The sequence below is a fragment of the Rhinolophus sinicus genome, chromosome 18 (assembly GCF_057876585.1).
Source record: "Rhinolophus sinicus isolate RSI-liver-muscle chromosome 18, RSI-T2T, whole genome shotgun sequence".
Lineage (NCBI taxonomy): Eukaryota > Metazoa > Chordata > Mammalia > Chiroptera > Rhinolophidae > Rhinolophus > Rhinolophus sinicus.
The window spans coordinates 113275634-113300759 of record NC_142518.1 but is presented as its reverse complement, the minus strand read 5'-3'; the positions used below and the strand labels follow the sequence as shown (position 1 = coordinate 113300759).

At 42.3% G+C, this 25126-nt stretch overlaps 1 protein-coding gene across 3 annotated transcripts in view; it reads right to left on the bottom strand.

The window, feature by feature from the left end:
• The window catches only part of AR (androgen receptor), a 182325-nt gene extending 160245 nt beyond the window's left edge, over positions 1–22080 (bottom strand). For 2 of the 3 annotated variants that reach the window (XM_019716788.3, XM_074324334.2), the window contains exon 1: positions 19097–22080. In XM_019716788.3, the coding sequence (XP_019572347.2) occupies positions 19097–20643 (1547 nt within the window). In that variant the 5' untranslated portion in view covers positions 20644–22080. The remainder of the gene's footprint in view (positions 1–19096) is intronic. The other variant, XM_019716790.3, reaches the window with a different exon arrangement.
• Positions 22081–25126: the final 3046 nt, after the last annotated feature.

The window sequence follows — 25126 nt, the reverse complement described above, 5'->3', positions numbered from 1 at the left end:
TACAAGCTAGAGATTTCTAGCCCTAATTTACATATAAAGAAGTTGAAGCTTACATTCTTTCAACCATAGCACGTCATAGAGAAACCATGTCATGTCAAGGAGACCGCTTCTCAATGGGTTAGGGGATGAGAAATTTCATCTTGTAGGAGACTGTATTAAAGCTAAGCTTAGAATAATGGATATTATTAAAATTGGGATAGCCTTCATAGCCAAAAGAATAATAGGAAAAGTAACAAGTTCAAAGAATAAAGGAGTGAGGATGGTTTAAGGTGACTGTGATTAGATCCATTTGGCTGGAGTTTAAGATTTTTGTAAGGGAATTATAGGTAATGAGGCTGGAAAAATAAGCCAGATTAGGAAAAGCTTTGAATACAAGACTTAAAGAATTTTGACTTTAACCTATAAGCAAATGCGGAGGAGCTGCAATTTCAAACATGCCTACGTAACTGCTCAGCAAGGCTTCCTCTGTACTAAGCATGAAGAACAGAGAGATAAATCAGACAGAGTTCCAACCCTCAAGGAGCTTATAGACTAACGAATGTTTCAAGGAGGATACTAACAATATTGTACGTGAACTTTGGGAAGGTTAAAATGGTGTGATGATTACCATATGAATCAGAGAGCAGCAGAGAGGACTAGAGAGAGCAAGCATGAGGTCTCTGCACTAGTCCAGGCGAGAGGGGATGAGGATCTGAACTCAGGTAGAGGGAATGACTGAGAAGGCTTCAGGAAAGAGCACATCGTTTCACTACTCTAATTCCCAAAGCATTCAGAGCAGATTTTCCAGGACATTGTGAGGTCATCTCTGATGGAAAACTCTGAACCTGTAAGAGTAGAGATGTCCCCAGAGAAGAGCCCACCCTATTGAATTCCACATATGACCTGCTATATTTGGAGTCAATCCAGTACCTCAGCCAGGCCCAGCAAATGTCCAAAGCAAACGACACATAATCTGAAAATATGAGCATGCTTAAAATTTTTGGTCTATTATTAGGTAGTTGGAGAATGAACTATCCCAGTCTAATTTGGTGTTTTGTATTTAAAAGGCTGATAAAACGGGTTTTTCAAATGAACAATTGGAAACTCCCACAGACTACACATTTGCTAACCTTTGTATTTTTAAACAAAGATGAAAGGAAAGGCAGGGTAGGCAGAATAGACACCCAAAATATGTTTTGGAATCTTTTCTGCACCCAAACATCAAACATCAGGATTTCCGTCTTTACTCCAGACTCTCGGTTGATGCGACCTCTTCATCTACTTAGAGGTTGGATAATGCTTTATAGAGGTGGCCCAATATGACAAGTTTGGAAAGATGCTTTTTCTTATGCACTGCCAATTTTCAAAAGAAATGCCTAAGCAGTTGTTTTTATATGAGTGGCAAGATTGCACCCTTTAAAAAAAATCTGGAGAGAGGCAGACTTTCCTAGTAGCCTGCTTCCATTCCCGCAGTAAAAAAAGTGTCACCTGACAACCACATTCATGACTTCCTATGTGATCCTGCACAAGCAATTGGGGCCTAGAATGACAGAGGTAGCATCTTGTCATACTGGGAAGTTCCCTTTCTTATTTCGGTCAAATACCATATGCTGAAATGTTTTACTGACATTTTTGTTCATTTTGACCAATGTCTGGAAGAAGATGGATTTTCTGATCATTCTCCCCATTCTATGTCCAATCTTGCTGATGAAAAAAGTTAATTAAAAAAAAAAAGTTATGGGCAGAGTAGTGCAGAAGGAGAAATAGAGAGAGACATGTCAGTGTGAGATGGGAGCCAGAGTGATAGAATGCAAAGAGGCCTAACAGTCTGGAGTCTCAAGTTCAAGCTCTGATTCTGATAATTACTCCCCATGTGACTTAAAACTGGGATAGTTACTTGTTTAAGTACCTTTCTTAGTAAGATAACTGAAATTAAGCTGGTGTGGGAGATCCAAGATGGCAGACTAAACACTGTGCTTGCCTCATCCAGTGAGCACGTTAAAATTATAATTAAATTATAGAACAATCAATGTGGACAACCATTTGAAGTATAGCTGAACAGTTTTATAACTAAGGATGTAAAGAAGAAGCCACATTGAGACTGGTAGGAGGGGCAGAGACAAGAAAAAGGCTAACTCCAAACCTCTGCGTGGCCAGTGAAAATTGGGAGAGATATGTTGGCCACAGAGGTTCTCCACAGAGGAACAAGGGACCCCAGCCCCACACCATGTCCCCCAGCCTGGAGTACTGGTGCTGGAAAGAAGAGTCCGAGATATCTGGCTGTGAAAAACAGTGGGAATTCTGACCGTCTGGGTGGGCCAGAGGCTGTGGGGAACTCAGGCATCCTCTTACACGGCCTGTGCACAGACTCGCTCGCAGGCACTCATCTTGGGCTCCAGCGGAGGGACAGTGATTCAGGGGGCATCGGAGACATACAGGGAGAGACTGAGGTATATGACTTCAGGCGAGGGCTGGAAGATAGTTGCCATTTCCCGTGTGGAGTCCTTCACCCATGCAGCCAGCATGCGGGCGCCATCTTTCCTGTGTTGTGCCCCACTCCCACCGCCATGCTTACAGCCAAATCTACATCTGAATTGGTCTGCTGAGCTCTGCTTGCTCCACCCTGCTGACTTACTGAGACCCCGCCATATACAACAAGGCTTTATCAGCAGCTGAACCTTACAGGAGCTGGCAGGTGGCAGCAGGCCTCGGAGTGTCCTGGCTTTCTGCAGAGCTATCCCAGACCAGGTACTTGTGGCAGCCATCCTCAGTTCACAGCATGGCCTCTCCCACACACCTCCAGGTCCAGCATAGGCAGTCCCCCCCCACCCCGCCATCACACCCAGTGGCTGACCTGGGCTTGCACTGGAGCCCCTCACAAGAGGCCCCAGAACCAACATACTTCGAGGTTGGCTTCAGACCACAGCAGAGCATCACCCAATTAGCCCCACAAGTGGCACACCCAAAGGGTGGTCTCAACAGGCACCAGAGCCCACTGGGGGGAATTCCACTCCATGTGGCAAGCCCCCCACACAGCAGCCCATAAGCTATGGATGTGACCAAACCCCACAGTCAGTGAGCCTGAGAGTCAATCACAGCCACTAACATGCAAGCAGCAACCAAGGCTCAATCATAACAGGAGAGCACAAACAACCCACACAAGGGAAACTCCTCGAGCACCCAGCAGAGTTGACCAGAGAGACTGTGCCACTGGTCCCCACAGGGCACCTACTACACCATCTGGCAAGACAGGGAGACATAGCAGATCTACTTAATACATAGAAACAAACACAGGTGGCCAAAATGAAGAAACAAAGAAATACATCCCAAATGAAAGAACGGGAATCCTCCAGAAAAAGAACTAAACAAAATGGAGGCAAGCAACCTACCAGATAGAGAGTTCAAAACACTGGTTATAAAAATGCTCAAGGAATTTAGTGAGAACTTCAACAAAGGGATAGCAAGCATAAAAATGGATGTAGAAACCACAGAACAGAATCAGTCAAAAATGAAGAATACAGTAACTGAAATGAAGAATGCACTAGAAGGAATCACCAGCAGACTAGATGAAGTAGAGGATCAAATCAACGATTTGGAAGACAAATAGCAGAAAACACCCAGTCAGACAGTGGTACATCTATACAATGGAATATTGCTTGGCCTGGAATGGGAATGGGTTCTTGCCATCTGCGGCAGCATGGATGGACCTGGAGGGTATTGTGCTGACTGAAGTATGTCAGACAAAGAAAGACAGACGCAAAGTGATTCTGCTTATATGTGGAATCTGGAGAACAAACTAAATCTACAAAACAGAAAGAAACTCATAGATACAGAAAACATTTTGATGGTTGCCAGATGGGAGGGAATTTGAGGGTATGGGTGAAAAAAGGGGAAGAGATTAAGAAGTACAAATTGGTTGTTACACAGTAGTCATGGGGATGTAGGGTATAGCATAAGGAATATAGTCAATAATACTGTAATAACTAGGCATGGTCCAGATAGGTACTAGATCTATTAGGGTGATAGATGGGAGGGGGTTGAGGGACAGCATGAAAATGGGAAGGGATTAAGAAGTATCATCAATTGGTAGTTACAAAATAGTCCTGAGAATGTAAAGTGAAGCATAGAGAATATAGTCAGTAATATGGTAATGACTATGTATAATAATTATAATAACTAGTCAGGGGGATCACTTCTTAAATTATACAAATGTTATATGCTGTACACCTGAAATTAATATAAAATAACACTGAATGCCAAAAGTGATTGAAAATTTTAAAAAGGGACAAAGGTGAGGGGGAATAAGAGGCGTAAATTTCCAGGTATAAACAAGTAAGTCATGGGAAGCAACATATAGCGTGAGGAATATAGTCAATAACATTGTGATAGTGTGGTACAGTGTCAGATGGTTGCTGGGCTTATCATAGTGATCACTTCTTTAGGTATATAAATGTTGAATAAGTATGTGTACCCCTGAAACTGATATAATGTTGTCTGTTAGCTACATTTTTTAATAAAAATCTTTTTTTTTAAAAAAAAGCTGGTGTATGTTAAGGATAAGAGTTGCTCAATGTTGAAGTTCAGGCACAATGTTGTTGTACTAAAAATCTTTAATAAGAGTAGCACTCCTTTCCCTAAATGTAGTGGGAAAGAATATAAGTTGTGGAGCTGGACTGCCCAGATACTACTAATATAGTATGCTCCTTCACTTACTTGTTCTGTAATCTTGGGAATGTTACTTAATTGTTCTGTGCCTGCTTCCCCACCAGTAACACGGGAATGATAATAGTACCTACCTCAAGAGTTATTTTGAGGATTAATGAATTAACACATGTAAAGCATATAAAAGAGTCCCTAATTCCATAAAATCAACTGTTTTCTTTTTCTTACCTTGGTAGCTTTCCTATTTAAGCAGGCATCAGATTGCCCAGGTTTGTACTGGACTTTGAAATTTCCAACACCTTGGGATCTCTAGGCCTTTTTAAGTAATTTCCATAGTTGTGCTTTCCAATCCTATTGTAAATGATCAACTTCTTTCCACCACCCCCTTTGTGTCCCTCCACCTCTGCTTTAATCCCCAGGCACTCAGCTATTTGGTGAGGTTCAGTAGACTACAATAAGGGTAGTGTATAATGAGGTTACCACAGTCACCACTCTTTTGGGATGGAAGAGGTAAATGGCTGGCTAATCCGAAAAGCTGCTGATATTATACAGTGGTTAGAACCTCCTAGTTACAATTCAGATTTCTTGGGCATGCATACAAGCTCTGCTACTTCCTATCTGTGTGACCTTTGGGCAAGTTACTTAACCTCTGTGGGTTACCTATTTATCAAGGTTGTTGTGAGAATTAAATGAGTTAATCCATGTAAGACACCAAAATTTGGCACACAGTAAGTGCTATCATTTTTATTTATATTATTATAATTATTTGTTCTGAGTGGGGAATCACTTTCCCAACATAGATTTTTTTCAAGGAAGCAACAGACAGCTAACCCCCAGAACAGGCTCCGCCCAAAAGTCACCAGCTTTCTGTGTGACGTTGGTCAAGTTCCTTTCCATCTCTGTGCCTCAGGCACCACATCCATAAAATGATCTAACTGGACAAGGTGGTCTCCCAGGTTCTATGAACTCTAATATCCTACAATCTCAAGCCATTTCTGTTCAGATTCTCAGTAGATTCCAGAATTGATCAAAGTTCAATGGCCTTTAAAATAAAAGTCTACTTAATATGTTTTTCACGGATAAATTATTTTGGTACGTGGTTCAGTAAAAACATAAAAATAATAACATTGGTTTGATTGGAGGCAACAGACAATTTGTGTGTTGTTCCAGTTTTTTTAATTCATTAATTAGTTTACTTACCTGGCTGAAGTTTTGTGCAAGAAGAAGACTTATTCTATCCCCCAAATGAGGTCTCAGAATAACACTGAGAAAAGCAGAACCACGTTAGAATCCAGGAGAACTGAGTTTGTACTCTAGTTCTGTTGACAACTTGCTATTTTACCGTGGACAAGACACTAGCCTTTTTAGGCCACTATAAAGTGAAAGGGGAGAGGGGAGAGGGTACCAAAAATCTAGGTGATCTCTAAGGTCCCTTTTAAATATCTTTGAAGAGCAGAAAAGCTGAGGACACTTCATGAAAACTGAGAAAAAGCTATCAGGATGCCCATCAGATAACTCAAACTTTATACATCGCAAATCAAACTCTTGTTTCCTAGCCCCCCACACATATTTGTTTTTACCTACAATCTTCACCATTTCAGTAAACGCTAATCCAATTTTTCAAATTGCTCAGCTCTGAAGTTTGACAATCAGCCTTGACTCCTCTCTTTTTCTCACAGCAAATATCTAATCTGTCAGTAAATGTTGTCAGGTCTACCATCAAAATACATCCAGAACCAAGGCATGCCTCATCTCCTCCATCGATACCATCCTGGTCTAAACTACCATCATCTCGCACCTGGATCGCTGCAGCAGCCTCATCTCCCTGCTTGCTCCACACAGACAATAAGTAAACAACCAAATGTATAAAATATCAGAGTGGTAGATATTATGAAGAAGGATCCTGCTAACATATAAGTCAGACCATGTTACTCCTCTGCTCAAAACCTTCCAATGGCTCCCCATATCAAGGGAAAAACCAAAGTCCTTACAAAAACCAGTGAATTCTCATGAACTCTGATCTCATCTTTTATCACTTTCTACTTACTTAAAACAGACATACAGGCCTCCCTGTTGTCTTTCATCACACCACGTTTACTCCTGCCTCAGGTCTTTTGTACTTGAGGTGGCCTGTGTCTGGACTATTCTAACCCCAGATACTCCTATCGCTATTTTCCTCATTTCCTTCAAGTCTCTGCTCAAATATCACTTTGTCAGTAAAGCCTTCCCTGACCAATAACTGTAAAACGGTCCCTCCCACTATCAATCTGTGCCCCTCACACTGTGCTAAGTTATTCTTCAGGACACTTATCACCGTTTAACGTATCTACACATCTCCTCTCATAAACTGTAAACCCCATGAAGGGAGAAATTTTTTTCTGCTTTGTTCATTGCTATATCATTGGTGCCTCAGATACAATTTGGTATGTAATAAATGCTCAATAAGTATTTGTTGAATAAGTTAGACAATAGAGTAGGATGGCAAGGTTACTGGTACCCAGAACTCCCACATAGCCCATCTGTCAATCTGGTGAATAGATAAGAGATCCAGATGCCTTAACAGCTGCACCAGTTTCTCTTAGCGATATCAGTTAATGTTTCTTTGCCTCTCTGAATCTCCTGTTTGTATATACTCGGGTGCCAAAAAAATGTACACCAGTGGACACTTTGGTCAATGTTGCTCAAGCAGTAGTTTGCTATAATCAAAAGTGTCTGGACGCTGATGGTAACCACTCTGAGCACCTCTTGGAATCGCAGAAGTCACACGTGACTTGTATTCATCTTTTGTGATCGGTATACATTGAGCATTACAATTTTAATATGGTTTTCCTTTCTTAAAATGTATATATACATTTTTGGCACCCTCTGTATATGAGGTGAGATAGCTGTGTAATAAAAGAAAGAGGAACACTTGATTTAAGGAAGAAAGAGTGGGGCTAAAATCCCAGCTCTGCCACTTTGAATCTGTTTGACTTTAGACATGTTACCTAACTTCTCTGAACATAAAATTTGCAATGGGAATAACAGTATTATAATAGTGTGAAGAACATTGTGATTCCGTGAAGCCTGGCTACTTGTATAAGGTAGAAATGACGATGAAATACAATAACAGAATATGAAACTGCTCTGTAAAGTGCTACAGAATGTCCAATGTCACTATTCCCTGCACCACATTGGGAAAAAGGTATCAAGGAGTCAAGCAACGTTACTAAAAATGTTTTGCACTTTGGGAAAGAACATTCCAGATAAAATACTAAGTACCACGGTAGCTTATTTATTGTCTGGTACTAGGTGCTTCTGGTTCAAGTTAGCCTGTGATGTGTTAAATCCACCAAAGGAGGCCAACCATTCCCAGGGAAATCTTGCTGCAGGACTCTTTCAGTCCCCCTAGTGGCCAGAGAGTGGGACAACACTTCCATAAGCAAAGAACTTAATTCAACCTGAGAAAACAGAGCCCATAATTAGGGGATGTGCCATTTCAGAAAGCTACATTGTCTAATTCAGAAAAACCATTACATATGTATAAAAAGTTTTCACACGCCCCTTAGTCCCACAATTGTTTGATTTGTTCTTTTCACTTCTCTCACTTAACCAACAGCCTGCAAACCCATTTATACAGAACTTCAAAGCAAGCCACCATGTTCAAAATAATCCTTGAGAGTAGAATAATAATTCTTCATCTGACCACCATACTGGGCATCTTCATTGGTTCTCATGCCAAACTGAGACCCATTAATCCCTTCAATTTTAATTCATTCCTCATATGTTGCATAGTTTTATAGTCAAAGACATCAAAACATGTTCCCAGCAAGGGCAATGATATAGTCAAAGGAACATATGAAGAAACTAGTAACTAACTTGACTGAGATAGCACTGTTGTAAAAGCAGAAATAGATTTCAAGCCCTTAGTCAAATTCACTCTTCATTGTCTTTCCAGAGATACCACCCTATGGTGTTTGAAATATCCATCAAGAACTATTGCTTGAGTTTAATCATGTCCCAACTAATCCATAAAGGATAACAGGCAGCCACAGGTGATATTGCTAACCACTTCAGCCTACATTAATTCATTTCTGTTTTGAAGGCATACATTTAAAAAAATCCATACCATACAATCCAGCATCTCATCATACTGACACCATCGTTTTGCCATTATATATATATACATACATACATACATATATATATATATATATATATATATATATATATATATATATATGAACTCATTGAGGGTAGTGACCTCAAGATTCTCCCTGAATTGTGTCCTTTTGCCCCTGATCTCCTCTTAGCACACAGTTAGGAATATAGCACATGCTTAATGAAAAGTAGTTGATTAATGGATACTTTTTTATCAACTTTTTAAATTAAATTTATTAGAGTGACATTGGTTAGTAAAATTATATAGGTTTCAAGTGTACATTTCTATAATGCATCATCTATATATAGCAATTCTGTGTTCACCACCTAGAGTCAGTTCCCTTTCCATCACCATATATTTGACCCCCTTCATCCTCTTCTACTACCCCCCGCCCCCCTTACCCTCTGGTAACCACTAAACTATTGTCTGTGTCTATGAGTTTTTGTTTGCTTGTCTTGTTCATTTGTTGCTTTCAGTTTTATATCCCACATATGAGTGAAGCCATATGGTTTTCAGCTTTTTCTATCTGATTTATTTCCCTTAGCATGATAATCTCAAGATCCACCCATGTTGTTGTAAATGGCGGTATTTCATCTTATAGCCAAGTAATATTCCATTGTGTATATAGACCACATCTTCTTTAGCCAATCATCTATCGAAAGACACTTTGGTTGTTTTGGCCACCGTGAATAATGCTGCAATGAACATAGCGGTACATACATCTTTACGGATAAATGTTTTCAGATTTTTTGGGTAGATACCCAGGAGAGGGATTGCTGGGTCGTATGGTAATTCTATTCTTAATTTTTTGAGGAACCTCCACACTGCCTTCCATAATGGCTGCACCAATCTGCATTCCCACCAACAGTGTATGAGGGTTCCTTTTTCTCCACAGCCTCTCCAACATTTTTTTTTTAAATTTTATTTTATTAAATTTATTGGGGTGACAATTGTTAGTAAAATTACATAGATTTCAGGTGTACAATTCTGTATCACATCATCTATAAATCCCATTGTGTGTTCACCACCCAGAGTCAGTTCTCCTTCCATCACCATATATTTGATCCCCCTTACCCTCCTCTCCCATCCCCCAACCCCCTTACCCTCTGGTAACCAGTAAACTATACTATTCAGTGGTAAGAAAAGATGATATAGGAACATTTGTGACAACATGGATGGATCTTGAGAGTATAATGCTAAGCGAAATAAGTCAGACAGAAAAAGCATAGAACCATATAATTTCACTGATATGTGGTATATAAACCAAAACAACAACAAAAAACAACAACAAAAAATGATAGCCATTCTTAAAAGACAATTTTATTAGGGTCATCTCTAAGGACAGCTAGGTCACAATAGGACCTTTTATTCAGGGCCTACAGTTCACTCACCATTCCCAGGACATAATAGCTGTAACTAATTAGATTTGCCCTTAGCCTACTGTTAATGAGGCCAGAGTTCAGTTTTTTATAGGTGAATATTCTCTCTGCTTCATGGTTATGGAGTGCATCCCCGAAAAGAAGCCCAAGTTATATGAGAGTAAATGAACCATTTCCTCATCTAGAAATACACACCAGAAGGAGTGGTGGCATTTACTTTATCCAAAGGACAACATATAAAAACAAAATTATGACTCCAGCTGCTTACACAAACCTAAACATAAGCCAAATGTAGCTAGTGATTTCTTTGGCCTAGTTTGCATTTCTTATCTCTTCGTGTCAGTTTTCTGTATAGAAATGATTATTCTTTATCCCCTTGCTAATAGTTCCCAAATCCAAATACTAGAACGAGTACTGTTAACTGCATAAGCCTTGTTAGGTTTCTTTCCTACTGTTCTGTAAAGACCTGAAAATTTTAGGGACTCATTCAGAAAGGGGCTGTCATTACCAATTCTAATTCACAACTGAGGCAAACTGAGAACAGTATCCCTCACAGCATTCATGCAGAATGAAATGAAGTATACTTTAACTTACAGCACAGCAGTGAAAACTTTCAGCCTTGTAAGTCCCAGAGGTATTCAAAAGTCAGGTACTTTCAGCAAGGTTGCAAGATACAAGGTCAATATACAAAAATAAATTATATTTCTATGTACCAGCAATGAACAATTTAAAAAGGATTTAAGAAAACTAGTCCATTCAGAATAGCATCGGAAAATTAAAATATTTAGAAATTAATTTAACAAAAGAAATGCAAAATTTACACTCTTGTTGAAAAAAGTGAAGAGATATAAATATGTGGAAAGGCATCACATGGTCATGGATCAGAAGACTTAACATTGTTAAAGATGGCAATACTCCTCAAATTGATCTATAGATTCATTGCAAACTCAATCAGAACCCCAACTGGCTTCTTTGTAGAAATTTACAAGCTGATCCTAAACTTCATACAGAGATTCAAGGGACCCAGAATAACGAAAAAAATCTTTTAAAAAAAAGAAGAACATATTTGGAAGACTCACTTCCCCATTTCAAAACTTACTAAAAACCTACAGTAATTAAGACAGTTTGGTATGAGTATAGGATTAATGGAATATAGTTTAGAGTTCAGAACAAACCCTCACATTTACTTACACTCAACAGATTTTACCCAAAGGCTGCTAAGACAGTTAAGTGGGGGAACAATTCAACAAATGGTGCAGTGATGATTGGATATCTACATGCAAAAGAAGTCGGACCCCTACTCACATTTTATGAGTTACATAAAAATGAACTCAAAATTGATAAAACTATAAAACTCTTAGAATAAAACCTAAGTGTACATCTTTGTAACCTTGGATTAGGCAGAGCCTTTTTAGATATGACATGAAAATCACAAGCCACATAAAAAAATAGATTGGACTTTATCCAAATTAAAATGTTTGTGCTTCAGTGGATACCATCAAGAAAGAGATAAGACACCTCACAAAATGTGATAACATATTCACAAGTCATAATTTCTTACAGGACTTGTATCCAGAATGTATTTTAAAAACTCTTACAATTCAGTAATTAAAAGGCAAATAACCCAATTAAAAATGAACGAAGGGTGTGAATAGACATTTCTCCAAAGAAGACATATAAACCTCCAATAAGCACGTGAAAAGATGCTTTGTAGTCATTAGGGAAATGTAAATCAAAACCATTTAAGATACTACTTTATACCCACTAGGATGGCTATAATTAAAAAGACAGAGAATAACAAGTATTAGTGGGATGTAGAAAAACTGGAACATTCATATATTGCTGGTGGGATTGTAAAACTGTGCAGCTAATTTTATTTTAATTTTATTATTAGCTTCAGGTGTATAAAACAACACAATGATTAAACATTTACAGCCCTCACAAAGTTATAGCCCGAAACAAGTCTACTAACCATCTGACACTGTATATAGCTATTACAGTACCACTGACTATAGTCCCCATACTGTATTTTACATTCCATGACTATATATTTTATAATTACAGTTGACATTCAATATTATTTTATATTAGTTTTGGGTATACAGCATAGTGGTTAGGCATTTACATAATCCAAAATGCCCATCAATAGATGATTGGATAAAGAAATTGTGGTACATCTATACAATGGAATATTACTTTGCCATAAAAAAGAATGAAATCTTACCATTTGCAACAACATGGATGAACCTAGAGGGTATTATGCTAAGTAAAATAAGTCACACAGAGAAAGACAAAGACCACATGATCTCACTTATATGTGGAATCTAAAGAACAGAATAAATGAAGAAACAAAACAGACATAGACTCAAAGATACAGAGAAAAACTGATGGTTGCTAGAAGGGAAGGGGGGTAGGGGGAGGGGGAGAAAGGTGAAGGGATTAGGAAATACAAATAGGTAGTTACAAAATAGTCACAGGGATGTGAAATACAGTATGGGGAATATAGTCAATAAAGTTGAAAAGACTATGTAGGGTGTCAGATGGGTACTAGACTTATTGGAGGGATCACTTAATAAATTATATAAATGGTGCAGCTACTTTTGAAAATAGTTTGGGAATTCCTCAAAAGGTTAAATAGAGTTATCATATGATCCAGAAACTCCACTTGTAGGTATGTACCCAAAAGAATTGAAAATATATGTTCACACACCCACGGAAAATTCCTGTACATCAATGTTTATAGCAGTATTCTTTATGACAGCCAAAAGAAGGAAAAAACTCATATGTCCATCAACTGTGGTACATAAAATGTGGTTCACCCATATAATGAAGCATTATATGGTTATAAAAAAGAATGAAGTACTGATATATGCTTCAACATGGATGAACACTGAAAATATTATTCTACATGAAAGAAGCTAGTCACAAAAGACCATATATTGCATGATTCCATTAGTATGAACTGTTAGAATAAACAAATCCATCGAGACCAAAAGTAGGTTGGTGGTTGATAATTGCTGAGTATTGGGGGGTGGGGGCTGCTAAGTGATTAAAATGTTCTAAAATTGATTGTAGTGATGGGCACCCAACTCTGAATATACTAAGAATCATTCACTGTACATTTTAAATGGCTGAATTAGATATATTGTGAATTATGTCTCAATGAAGCTGTTATTAAAAATAAAACTCAGGTACTGCATGATTTAACTTGGCAGCATTGTCACGCAAGAAGCACTTTAGAGCTAAAAGCTTCTCTAGATGAGCTACTGTCAACCATGCTGTGGCCTACAGGTGGCAGCAGGAATTGGCGTGAGAGAGAAAGAAGGGGTGGCAGCCCCCATGAGTGTGCAAGGAATTGTGCATGATCCAGTCTATTATCTCTGTGCAGCAGCCATTGAAAGTAGCCCTTACTGAGCAACACTGTAAAACATGACCTGTCAGGTGGGAAGCTTAGGGAGAAAAAGCTAGAAACACTGCTCTATAGAGCTTCCTCCATGTGGTAAACAAATGATATAGAAAATGCAACTCTTTCTATTCCTTCAATAGCAGAGGGGTACTCACTAAGCACCCTCCTGACCTCCTCAAACCTACCTGAGTGCAAGGGAATCAATTGAAAGACATTGGGTCTTTTCTTTGAAAAGGGTCCAATCCAAATACGAGATTTTATAATGCTCTTCAATATGATGAATGCCAATCAATACTGGTAACTGTACAGAACTTGACAAACAATGAGCAAAAAAACAGCCAGCTTTGTGCTTAGGATGAGGATAACTTACTCTGAACTCAACATCTTAGAACTTGATACAATGCTGGCAGGAGTAGTCTGAGGTAAGATAACTTCTTTTAATATCTTTCTTTGTTTTCAAGTGATTAATTGACATTAGACATCAGCGTGCAAGCTCAGCCAGACACTTCCAGTAGGTCCTACTTATGAAAGGGCTATGGTGATCTGATCCAGACAGAGCTGACTCAGAGGGGAGAGGGTCCTGTTATTCTCAGGCTTTGAGAAAAGGTGGCCAAATTATAATTAAATATATGTGTGTATATACAGAGGGTGCAAAAAATGTATACACATTTTAAGAAAGAAAAAAAAACTGTATTAACATTGTAATACTCAATATATGCCGATAACAAAAGATGAATACAGGTCACGTTTGACTTCTGCAATTATAAGAGGTGCTCAAAGTGGTTCCCATCAGTGTCCAGACACTTCTGATTATGGCGAACTACTGCTTGAGCAACGTTGACCAAAGTGTCCACTTGTATACATTTTTTGGCACCCCCAGCATATATTTCACAGGATGTAAAGTACAGCATAGGGAATATAGTCAATGGTATTGTAATAGCTCTGTACGGTATTAGATGGGTAGTAAACTTGGGGGTGGGGTGGTTATCACTTTGTGAGGGGTGTAAATGTCTAATCACTATGTTGTTTTGTACACCTGAAACTAGTTTTAAAAATAGCAAAGCTAGAGAGAGAGAGAGAGGTTGCCAAAATGACCAGTAGACAGAGCGAGACAGAGATCAAGAGAGGCAGAGACAGCAGGCGGCAAAATACTTCATGAAATTGTCAACTCCTTAAGCCCTCTAGTTCAGCTCCCTCAGCAAGTGTTGAATTAGGTTCCATCTTCAAGGTAAAAAAGTCCAGCTATTCATTTTGTTATCCCCTCAAGTCATCTAGTCTTAAAAGAGGGGTTCTGGGGTTGATCTGATTTGTTACTCTCCAGATTTAACAAAAAACAATCTTTAGGGGCATGCCACAGGTGTAATGAGATAAGAATCCTGAAAAGTAGGGAGAAGAATTTATGTTTCAATGTAAAAATCATTAAAGACGTGGAAAGAAAGGAAATCAGGGACAGGCAACACTTGAGAAAGCAGCAGACAAAGGAAAAATGGTGAAGGTACGGGATGGAGAGAGGTTTCCTTCTTCCTCTCTGACCAACCTCATAAAACTTGATTTTTGTTTGCTTTTGATTTTTCAGAATCATGATTTCAGGTTTGCTTATAAAATAAGTCCCTTGCTTGCCACACACAGCCCGCATTCTGCTCCCTGCTAGAGCAGAGTTCTGTATGAAACTGGTGGTGTCGATATCACCATGACAATAATAGTAATAACGACAAGAAGAAGAAGGAGAAGGAGAAGGAGAAGGAGAGGAAGAGGAAGAGGAAGAGGAAGAGGAAGAGGAAGAAGAAGAAGAAGAAGAAGAAGAAGAAGAAGAAGAAGAAGAAGAAGAAGAAGAAGAAGAAGAAATTGTCCATGCCCCTAACTCCAACTCACATAATTTCACCAACAGCAGCCACAGGACAAGTAAAAGTAAGGATGCCAAAGAGTTATTTGTTTTAAATGCAAATATGTATACCAGATGAGAAAATTACTACTGAGAGGAAAAACACTTAAAAATAAAATTAAATGTGCCAGCAAATTCAATATATCATGTTAAAGTTTACAGCTCAAAGAATGGAAGTCTGATGAGGTAAAATTAGCACTGGCAAGAAAGCACCCCAAAGTGACCCTATAATTGGAAGGCGGCAAGCTTCATTGAAAATCTCTCTCACTGATGTTAACCTTTGGCCAAGCTTAGAGAGATATTCTGTGGAACAAGAGGAGGAGCCCTCCATCGCTACATCTTGCCTGTATTTCAAAATGGGGTACCAGCCAGTGTGGCTATGTGGTCCTCAGGTTCTCACTGTTGGTACCCAGACCGAATTCACCAGCTATTGGCTGACCATGGGGAAAGGATGTTTTTTTCCAACATACTGATCCCGAAGGCCTGTGGACAGAGTGTCAGTGTATCTTGATCCCAATGCAAAATTCTGCTTTACAGAACAAACTGCTCTCTGAAAGACTATCATGCAAAGCTGCTGGATAACTGAGGAGGGAAAGGAGATGGAAAGATGAATTAATCAAATGTCTTATTTTGAAATAACTCATAGAGAAGGGCAGGATTTGCCAATTTCAAAGCACTAATCAAATACTAGTTATTATGAAGACCCCAACAAAATACCAAAAGAAAAATTAAAACATTCTTTTTGCATCTAGATAACTTATCTAAACCCCAACTGTAATTCCAGCACAGGATCCATGGGCCTTAACTCCCAAGAATAAATATTTGTCATATTATTGTGTTGTTTGCTGGTATACAAAGTGCCCTACTTCTGTCAATTGGGACAGTGGTCAATTAACAAAGTTGTAGTCTTGTTTGATCTCTGAAAGAAGACAGCTCCATAAAATATCAGCAGGGTTACACACAAGCCCCATCACTTTTTATGATTCCTCCTGTTCAAACCACATGGTAAATTAAGTAAAAGCAAAAACAAAACAGAAAAAAACATAAAAGACCACCTTCAGCCGCTCATCTCCCAGCAGAAACGTAAATGCGTAAGAACACAGATTTATTCCAGAAATTACTGAAGTTTAAAAATTCTCACCCCTACAATTAACTCATGTGTATAAACACATACACAACTGGAAAAGGGAAGAACCCAAAGCTTCTTGGAGGCATCTAGAATTTTGAGATCTTTAACTTAAAGTTGGCACATAACACATGCAATACAGAGAAGGCGAAAGCTGCGTTTGGCTTTTAAAAAATCCCTTGTCTTTCACCAAATTGTGCCCCTACAAAGTGAGGGAAAGAAAGAGAAAGTAAGAAAATATTTTTAGATTGGGATTGGTTGCATTCTGATGAAATTTTCAAAAACTTAACTCAAGTATTCATGTATTTTCTATATCCTAGAAATGAAAATTCTTTGTCAAACCACAAGTCAGGAACACCAGTTTTCCCTTTAACTAAACTCCCATGACCAAGGCAGCAATCACAAACCAAGAAAGAGGAAGCAATCTTGTACTTTCTTCAGGTACTGCAAAATTCTCCCTAGTTCAGGTCACTAATTTAAGCAGGTCTTTATAATAGAGACGTTTTTCCATTAAGGCCTTGGATAAAATCACCTAGCTTATCCCACACCTGATAGTAAAAACTTTTTTGCTCTCTATAGCCACTTCCTGAAAATTTCAGGTTATGTCTTCGAAGATAGACAACCTGTAACTAATATGTGGAATCATTCATTTCATCCCTTTTAACTGAATTAGTTGGAGGGGGCATGCAGAAGAAGGAAGCTTCCAGTGACTGGGTTTAGCATAATAGTAGGTCAACAAGCCCCTTACAGTAGAAGAGGGTTCTGCTGACTAGTGACAGCCCTGCCAAACAAACAAACAAACAAAACCAATTAACCAAGTTCTTATAAAATGAAAAATACCTTTTATCTCATAGTAGAACCACCTGGCAAAAATAACAAAAACAAACCAACCAAAACACTCCAAATTATCTGGAAAAGTCTTTGACCCTATAAATGAACCCTTTGAAAATACTGTAAGCCAAACCTTAAAAAACTAATAGGATGTAAAGTCTGGTAAGAAGCTCTTTCTTCAATAACCTAGAAAATATTTTATGAAATCCTATCCTCTTTGTTTTCTAATAGTATGCTATCAATCTTCCAAGAACAGAAGCATCAGTGAAAAGAGGCAAATTGTTGAATTTAAGTCATCAAAGATGCTAAGGCTAACAAAGACATTTCAGAAAAGTCACAGATAAAAGAAAATAACTACAGAAACACAGAATGATACGCAATTCCATGGGTATATCAGTACCCAGCAGACCTGAGGAGTTAGTTTGCCAGTCAACATTCCCTCCCTCACTGAGATAAACTAATATCTTCGTTTGCTGGGGAAACAAATCATCAACATGGTCTCCAAGGAGCTCAACAACTGCATTAAAGAAGAATTTTTAATAAGCAAGACGAAATTGACCACCACTTTTCTCATTTTCTAATTAAAACTTTTGGGCAAGATTATGGCTCATAGGTCCCTAACAGGTCTTACTCAGTTTGTTAGAAGTAACAGCTTGTGTTTTTAAATGAAAGAACATGTTGAAGAGCCGTACTCTTCCCTCCCCAAAGAAGATTTCTGAGCACACTGGAATAGTAGGCAATCCTTTACAATTTATTTTCTAACACTTTTATAAGCCAGGCTCAAATCTGGTTAAATTCTTCATTAAAAGAACATTCTCCTCTTTATAGACCGATGCAAACTTGAAGTGGGGGACTGTGCTGTTACAATCCACAGAAATAATAAACACTTTACAAGAAAAAAAACTGACCCAAGCAGCTACTTCCAACACAGTCAACCTGTGAGGGCAAATCCTGCCCAGTGTTTACTAAGGAAGTTGTCCTTTGGTTTTCCAATACGTTTGCCTGCTCTAATCCTGCCTGGTTGGATTCTCTGTGCTGACCTCCAACCCTAGACAAGTAAGCAAATGTTGCCAGGAAAAGAACTTCACCCCTTCTCCTTAGAACCCAGAGACCACCTTCTTGATCCCGCACTCCATTTTATTGCTTTGAAGGAAGCGGGCTGAGAAAGGCTTGGGCCAGTCTTCTTGCCTCTAACCTGCCAAGACCCACCACAGGCGGGAGGGCAAACTCTAATACACCCTAAGCGGAGAAACTGCCCATCCTTCTTGCCCAGGTTTACAGATTTGGGGAAGAGGAGGAGAAAAAGTAGTAGAGGGCTTAAAGACTTTGTTTCCCAACGTGGCCCTTGCAACTGGACTTCAGTTTGGAGCCCTTGGGACATGGAATAGCAGGAGGCGGCGAAGATTTTCGGAGGCTGGGAGTGGAAAGTTCTCAAGCAATCTGCGAGGGCACGCACCAGCACCCAGGGCTCTCAGCCGTAGTGATTTTGGCGCCCAGGGGAGGTTTGGAACTGTAAGGTCAAGTCTTCGCAGGCCTGGAGTACTTGTTAGGCTCCCGATTTGGGGAGGCCTTTTCTAGGGGTCCCTTTGGAGCTTTCCCAGGGGCAGACTGTTCACGCGGGGAAGAGAAGATGTCACCTAGAATGCATGACTGACTCGGCTGAAAGATATTTCTAAAAGGAGAAACTTACCGAATGTCACCGTAAGGTCCGGAGTAAGTCTCCATCCAGGGGCCCATCTCGCTTTTGACACAACTGGGGCTTGGATAGGGCACTCTGCTCACCACACCGCCAGGATACCACACATCAGGTGGGGGGAAGTCACCGTCCTGCCCCGCCAGCCCTTGAGGTGGCCGAGGGTAGCCGTAGGGGGCTACGGCCCCCGCCTCACCCGCGCTGCCCCCAAGGCTACCAGCACAGGGCCCATACACCTGCCCTTCCTCGGCTGTGAAGAGAGTGTGCCAGGAAGAGGAGGCGGCGGCGGCTGCGGGCGAGCTGGAGCTGGGTCCCGCGGCACCCCCGCCGTGCAGGCTCCCCAGATCCCCGTAGCGGCATTGCGCCGCCGCGGCTGCCCAGGCACTGCCGTAGTCCAGCGGGTTCTCCAGCTTGATGCGGGCGTGAGGATGGGGAGGCGGCGGAGGGGGCAGCGGCCCCGCCAGGGCGAGCGGAAAGTTGTAGTAGTCGCGACTCTGATAAGCCGCTGCCTCTTCCAGTGCTCCAGACTTGTAGACAGACAGGGTGGATGGCAGCTCAAGTGTCCCAGAGACCTCTGCTTCGCCGCTGCCAGAGCAGCCCAGGCTGTCGCCGTCCAGCCCTTTGGTGTAACCTGCCTTGAAAGGGGAATACTGAGAAGTGTCTTCGGCGCCCTTACTTGGGCCATCATCCAGCAGAGAACCTTTGCATTCGGCCAGCTGGGCGCAAGGAGTGGGACGCACAGTGGGTGGCCCTCCCAGGAGCGGAGCGTACATGCAGTCCCCCCGAAGCGGCTCCCCTGGACTCAGGTGCTCCAAGGCCTCCACACCCAAGCCCATGGACACCGATACTGCCTTACACAACTCCTTGGCGCTGTCCGAGATGCTTGAACTGCCCGCTAGGTAACTGTCCTTGGAGGACGTGGGAGCCACAGCGGCCTCCCTCGCTCTCCCGCTGCAGCTGCCTTCGGATACCGCCTGCTGCGGCGGCGGCGGCGGCTGCGGCTGTGGCTGCTGCTGCTCGAGGAGTTGCATGGCGCCGGCCTCACTCAGGATGTCTTTCAGGTCGGCAGAACAGCCACTTAATACCGGGAAAGTGGGGCCCAGCAGGGACAACGTGGATGGGGCAGCTGAGTCATCTTCGTCCGGAGGTGCTGGCGGCGGCTGCTGCAGCCCCTTGCCGGCGGCCGACGCAGCTCCGGGCTCTGAGAGGCAGCCGCTCTCCGTGTGGCCCTCGGGGGCTGAGTGAGGTGGAGGCTGCTGTTCGTCCTCCAGGGCCAGGAAGCCTGTGGGGCACCTGCTCTGGCTTTGGGGAGAGCCATCCTCACCCTGCTGCTGCTGCTGCTGCGGCTGCTGCCCCGGACTGGTCTCCTGCTGCTGCAGCAAACGAGCGCCGGGAGGTGCTGCGCTCGCAGCGGCCTCAGGGAGCCGGGGACCGGGGGTCTGGATCACTTCGCGGACGCTCTGGAACAGGTTCTGGAAAGCTCCTCGATAGGTCTTGGACGGCGGCCGGGGGTACAGCCTCCCCAACCCTAACTGCACCTCCATTCTTGAGCTTGGTTGAATCTTCCACCGAATTCCTTTATCCCACTTCCCTTTCTGTCGCTGAGAAGAGTTCAACAGGCTTCGATGCGGTAGTCACTGCAGCGAGCTGCCCACCTGCGGGGCGCTCCTGAGAAAGAAACTTGCCGGAATAACCATACAAGAGCGCTCTGACAGCCCCCAAGTCTCCTGCAGACGAAAACACGCTGGGCTCACAGTCTGTTCCTGAATACTTGGACGGTAGATTCTAAAGATGCTCAAATCTTGAAGAAAAAAAGGGGGGAGGGGGCTCTCCACCTTACAGATTCAGTGTTCACTGAAGCAGGTGCAGTAGGAACCGGGCTGTTTTTCTTCCTTTCTTTTTTGGTTTTGATTTCGTTTGAATGTTTTCTTTTTGTTTGTTTTGGTTCGTTTCGGGGTTTTGTTTGTTGTTGTTGCTGTTGTTTTTTTGGCTACAGAAGACCTGACTGCCTTTTCATCCTTTGATCTTTGGTCCCACAAAGTGGCGGAGTGTGCATGCAGGGGAAGGTGGAGAGGGAGTTAGGGGAACCCGGGGGCCCAGCTCGCGTGCAGCCAGATTCTGACTGAGGTGCTGAAGGGACTCCGCGGGCGTTTGGCTACCCAGATCCGTCTCTGAAACGCGCAGCTAGCTCGCCCGCTCGCAGCCAAAGGGAGTTACCTCTCTGCAAACTCGGCCGGGCCGGCTGGGCCGACGGGGGCGGGGAGGGGGGTGTAGAGGGGCAGCAAAGAGGAGCTGGCGCAGGCAGCAGCAGGAGAGGAGACCGGTGGGGGGGCGGGGAGGAAGACAAAGGCAACCGTCAGTCCTACCCTGCACTTTCCTCGCTTCCTCCGAGTCTCTAGCAGCTTTTAAAAACTTCACCGAAGAGGAAAGGGGAGCTCCGGGGCGGCGCCTTCGAAGCCGCTGCGCGGCAAGAGGCGTTGGCTGTCGCCCGAGCCCGGCTGGGGTTGACGCGGTGCGTCCCTTCGGCTCCTGCCCCGCACTGGAGCGGCTAGCTTGGTCTCTTTCCCTCCGTCGCCTCCTCTGCCTCCAGGCTTGCTCGGGACCCTCTGGCTCTCCCAGCACGTTGGCTCCCCAGGATCTCCGAGGGGCGCTGGGAGGTGGAGAGCGAATGCAACAGTTTGCGAGTCGGGTCCCGCCCCCGCCTGGCCGGCCTCCTCGCCCTCCCACCCCCTTTCTCCCTCCCCTCTGGGTTCCTCTTCTCTCCTCCCCTCCGCGCGCGCAAAAGCTGAGTGGCTTTGGAGAAACAAGTGCTGGCGCAGCGTGGGTGAGCGCAGGAGACGACCGCTCTAGCCCAGGAAGACCCCAGCTCCCCGAATACCTCCTGCGTTCCCGGATCAGGTTTTAGGCGGCAGGACTGAAGCTTTAACCTGGAGCTTTATTTTGAGGACAGGGCTACCGGAGCTCCCAGAGGCCAACACTTACCAGATTTGGTTCCGAAGTCCAATCTCCAAACAGCCACTGTACGTGCGTGTGGTGGGAGGAGTGGGAAGAGGCGATAGGATCGTTAGCTCCTTAGCTCCTTCGGCTAGGGACTTTGTTCAGGGCGGAAAGCTGCAGATGGGAGGGTCTCCTACCAAACTGAGGACGAGCTATGGCCAAGCCAAGAGATACTTGTTGAAACCTTTCAGATTTCTCCATTAGGGGTACATTGGGCCTCCTGGCATGGTACCAGCTACTCTAGGAACCCTCTGCCTGGGAACCAGAGGTCATCTCTACCCTCGTTTCTTCCCTTTTCCCTGTCTGGAATTGCCTCTAACCACACGCTTCTCACCTATCCAGATGTGCAAAGGCAAAATCACCCAGACAAGCAGGTAAACACCCAAACACCAGAAACACGTGTCACGTACACAGGGACCTCGATTTTGCCCAGCGTTTTGCGGACGTTTGCTTACATACAGGCACTTCCTTTTCTATGTTGCTTTTGCATATTTTAAGCTTGCAAACTGCACTATTCAAGGACTGGAACTTACACAGAACCGCTTTTCTTCCTCTTGGTAGACAGCCAGGAATGGAGGGTGACATGGGTTACTGCAATTGCCGTTCTGTGGAGGGGTCCCACAGTCTCTGTGTAAAAATGGAGAAGCAGGTGGGAATTAAATAGAAGAAATGGAAGGGTAGCTATATAGGCAAGAATCTTTCCCTTTTTGTCAACGGGGCCCTGTGCCTCCCTAGCTTTGAAATTCTTTAGACCTTTGGATCTGGGCGGCGTCTCTCTGTCCCAAAAGGCTTGTGCAGATTTTCGTCTGGGCCTCTTCTACTTTTTACAGGCTTCTGCAAAGCCTTACCTTGTTCACAGGCAAACATCACGGGCATTTACTTGCTCTGACCAAAGGAGCTTCCCTAATCCTCAAGTGGGCATGATCAGCTCTATTTTCCAGATAAAGGAACCGAAGCAGTGACATACTTTGTTTTATGTCACACATTACTAGAACCTAAACTAGTCTTCCATCTCATTGCTACTCTAGCTAGATTCATCAATGTCCAGGGCACTTAGGAAAGGGCTAGAAATGAACTTTACTGAACCCAAATTCCTGAGGAACTTTTCACGTGGGAAGGTGAAAAATCATCCCCTGGGATTTCAGTGGCCTCAGCCTTACTTGGATGTATCCCAAATGTAACCGCTTTGTTGGTGAGGAATCTCACCAATCACCAGTATGATTAAAGAAGCAGCCTGTTCAGAGAAATGTCAAATTGTAACAAGGCTAATTCTAAACTCCCTTATTGTAATGGGAACATTACAATATGTGATTGAAATGCACAGATACTTCGAACACCCTATTTGAATGGTCGTCAGGACCTCTAGTTCCACCAAACTAGGGTTGCTCAGAAGGAATTGAGTCACCTGGGCTGGGAGGAAAGTAGAGTGTAAATAACATAGGTCTCCGGCAGGAGAACTGTTTGTGTGCAGATTGCCAAGGAATCTTCATTTCCCTCAGCTTCAGCTTCCTGTTTTGTGAGATGGGGACAGGAGGAGGTAGAGGTTGGATCACCTGGTCTTTCTAACACTGACAACTTAGCATGCTGTGACTGACTTAAGTTTTCTTATTTACACCCAGCAAAGGGTGGGTACATGGGGTGGGGGGACGATGTTAATTGTAGTGAAATGACCAATGGCCAGGTGTGACGAGGGTAGTAATAAGCAAAGAAGCCTGAAAATAATTAAGATGAGAAATAATTCTCTGAATAATTGCCTATTGAATAAATGGCAGCCCAACAGACATTCAAACCCAGGTCTGAATTATTCCAAATTTCATGTTGCTTCCACAGCGCCAAAATTGTTTTCACATCAGAAATTGTGGCCAGTAATATCTAGTCTCAAAAGGCTGACGTGATAATTAAAAAAGATCATATATATGGAACAACTTTGTAAACATGAAAACATTCTTCAAATCTGAAGGGTCACTTTGTTATGTTTTATTTTTAAAGGTGGTGCTATTAACATATCATTGTCAGGAAAGGCTAACTACTGTGAACGTAATAGGAGCACATACTTTATTTTGAATTTTGAACTCTGATCTCCCATCTCAAATCTTATTTTCCAGCATTGCTTTTAAGATTAAGAGACACTACTGAAGAATATTACATAAATTATGTGCCTGTACCATCTTTCTTCACCTCCTCATTCTTTTCTTTCTTCTTTACATTTATTTTTTAGCGAGTAATAGCTAGTAATGTCCTCTCAGGACATTTGCGTTGAGGGTAAGCTTTTGCCATGAGCTTCCTCTGCAATTTCAAGGAGCTTTACTAATGGATTTTTCCCTAGCTCCTTGCTCTGTAAATCCAGGATGAGCTGAGCTTTGGAAAATGGTGAACGTTCTCCACATCCTGTGGGTTTTATTTCCTATATATCTCACACAACTGCCCATGTCTCTTCATCTCTGCTACTGCCAACCTCATTCGAGGTACTAGCCTTTCTCATCTGGACCGCTATAAATGGTCTTCCTCTTCCACTCTTGATATCTAGAGTCAGCTCTGCATTGAGCAGCCAGAGGGATTTTGAAAAATTAAGACTGAAATTTTTAGAGCAGTTTAAGGTTCACAACAAAACGGGGGTAAGGCACAAAGGTTTCCCATATACTCTCTGGCCCCACACATGATGGGCTTCCCCATTATCAACATCCCTCAACAGAGCAGTGTATTTGCAACAATTGGGGAACCTGCATCAGTACATCATAACACCTTCAGTCCATAATTTGTATTAGGGTTCCTTTTGGAAATGTATATTCTATGGGTTTGGACAAATGTATATGACACGTATCCATTATTATGTTATCATACAGAGTATGAGTATTTTCACTGCTCTAAAAATCCTCAACACTCTGCATTTTAATCCCCAACTCCACTCACTGGCAACCACTATTCTTTTTACTGTCTCCATAGTTTTATCTTTTCCAGAATGTCATATAGTTGGAATCATACAATATGTAGCCTTTCAGGTTGGCTTCTTTCACTTACTAATATGCATTT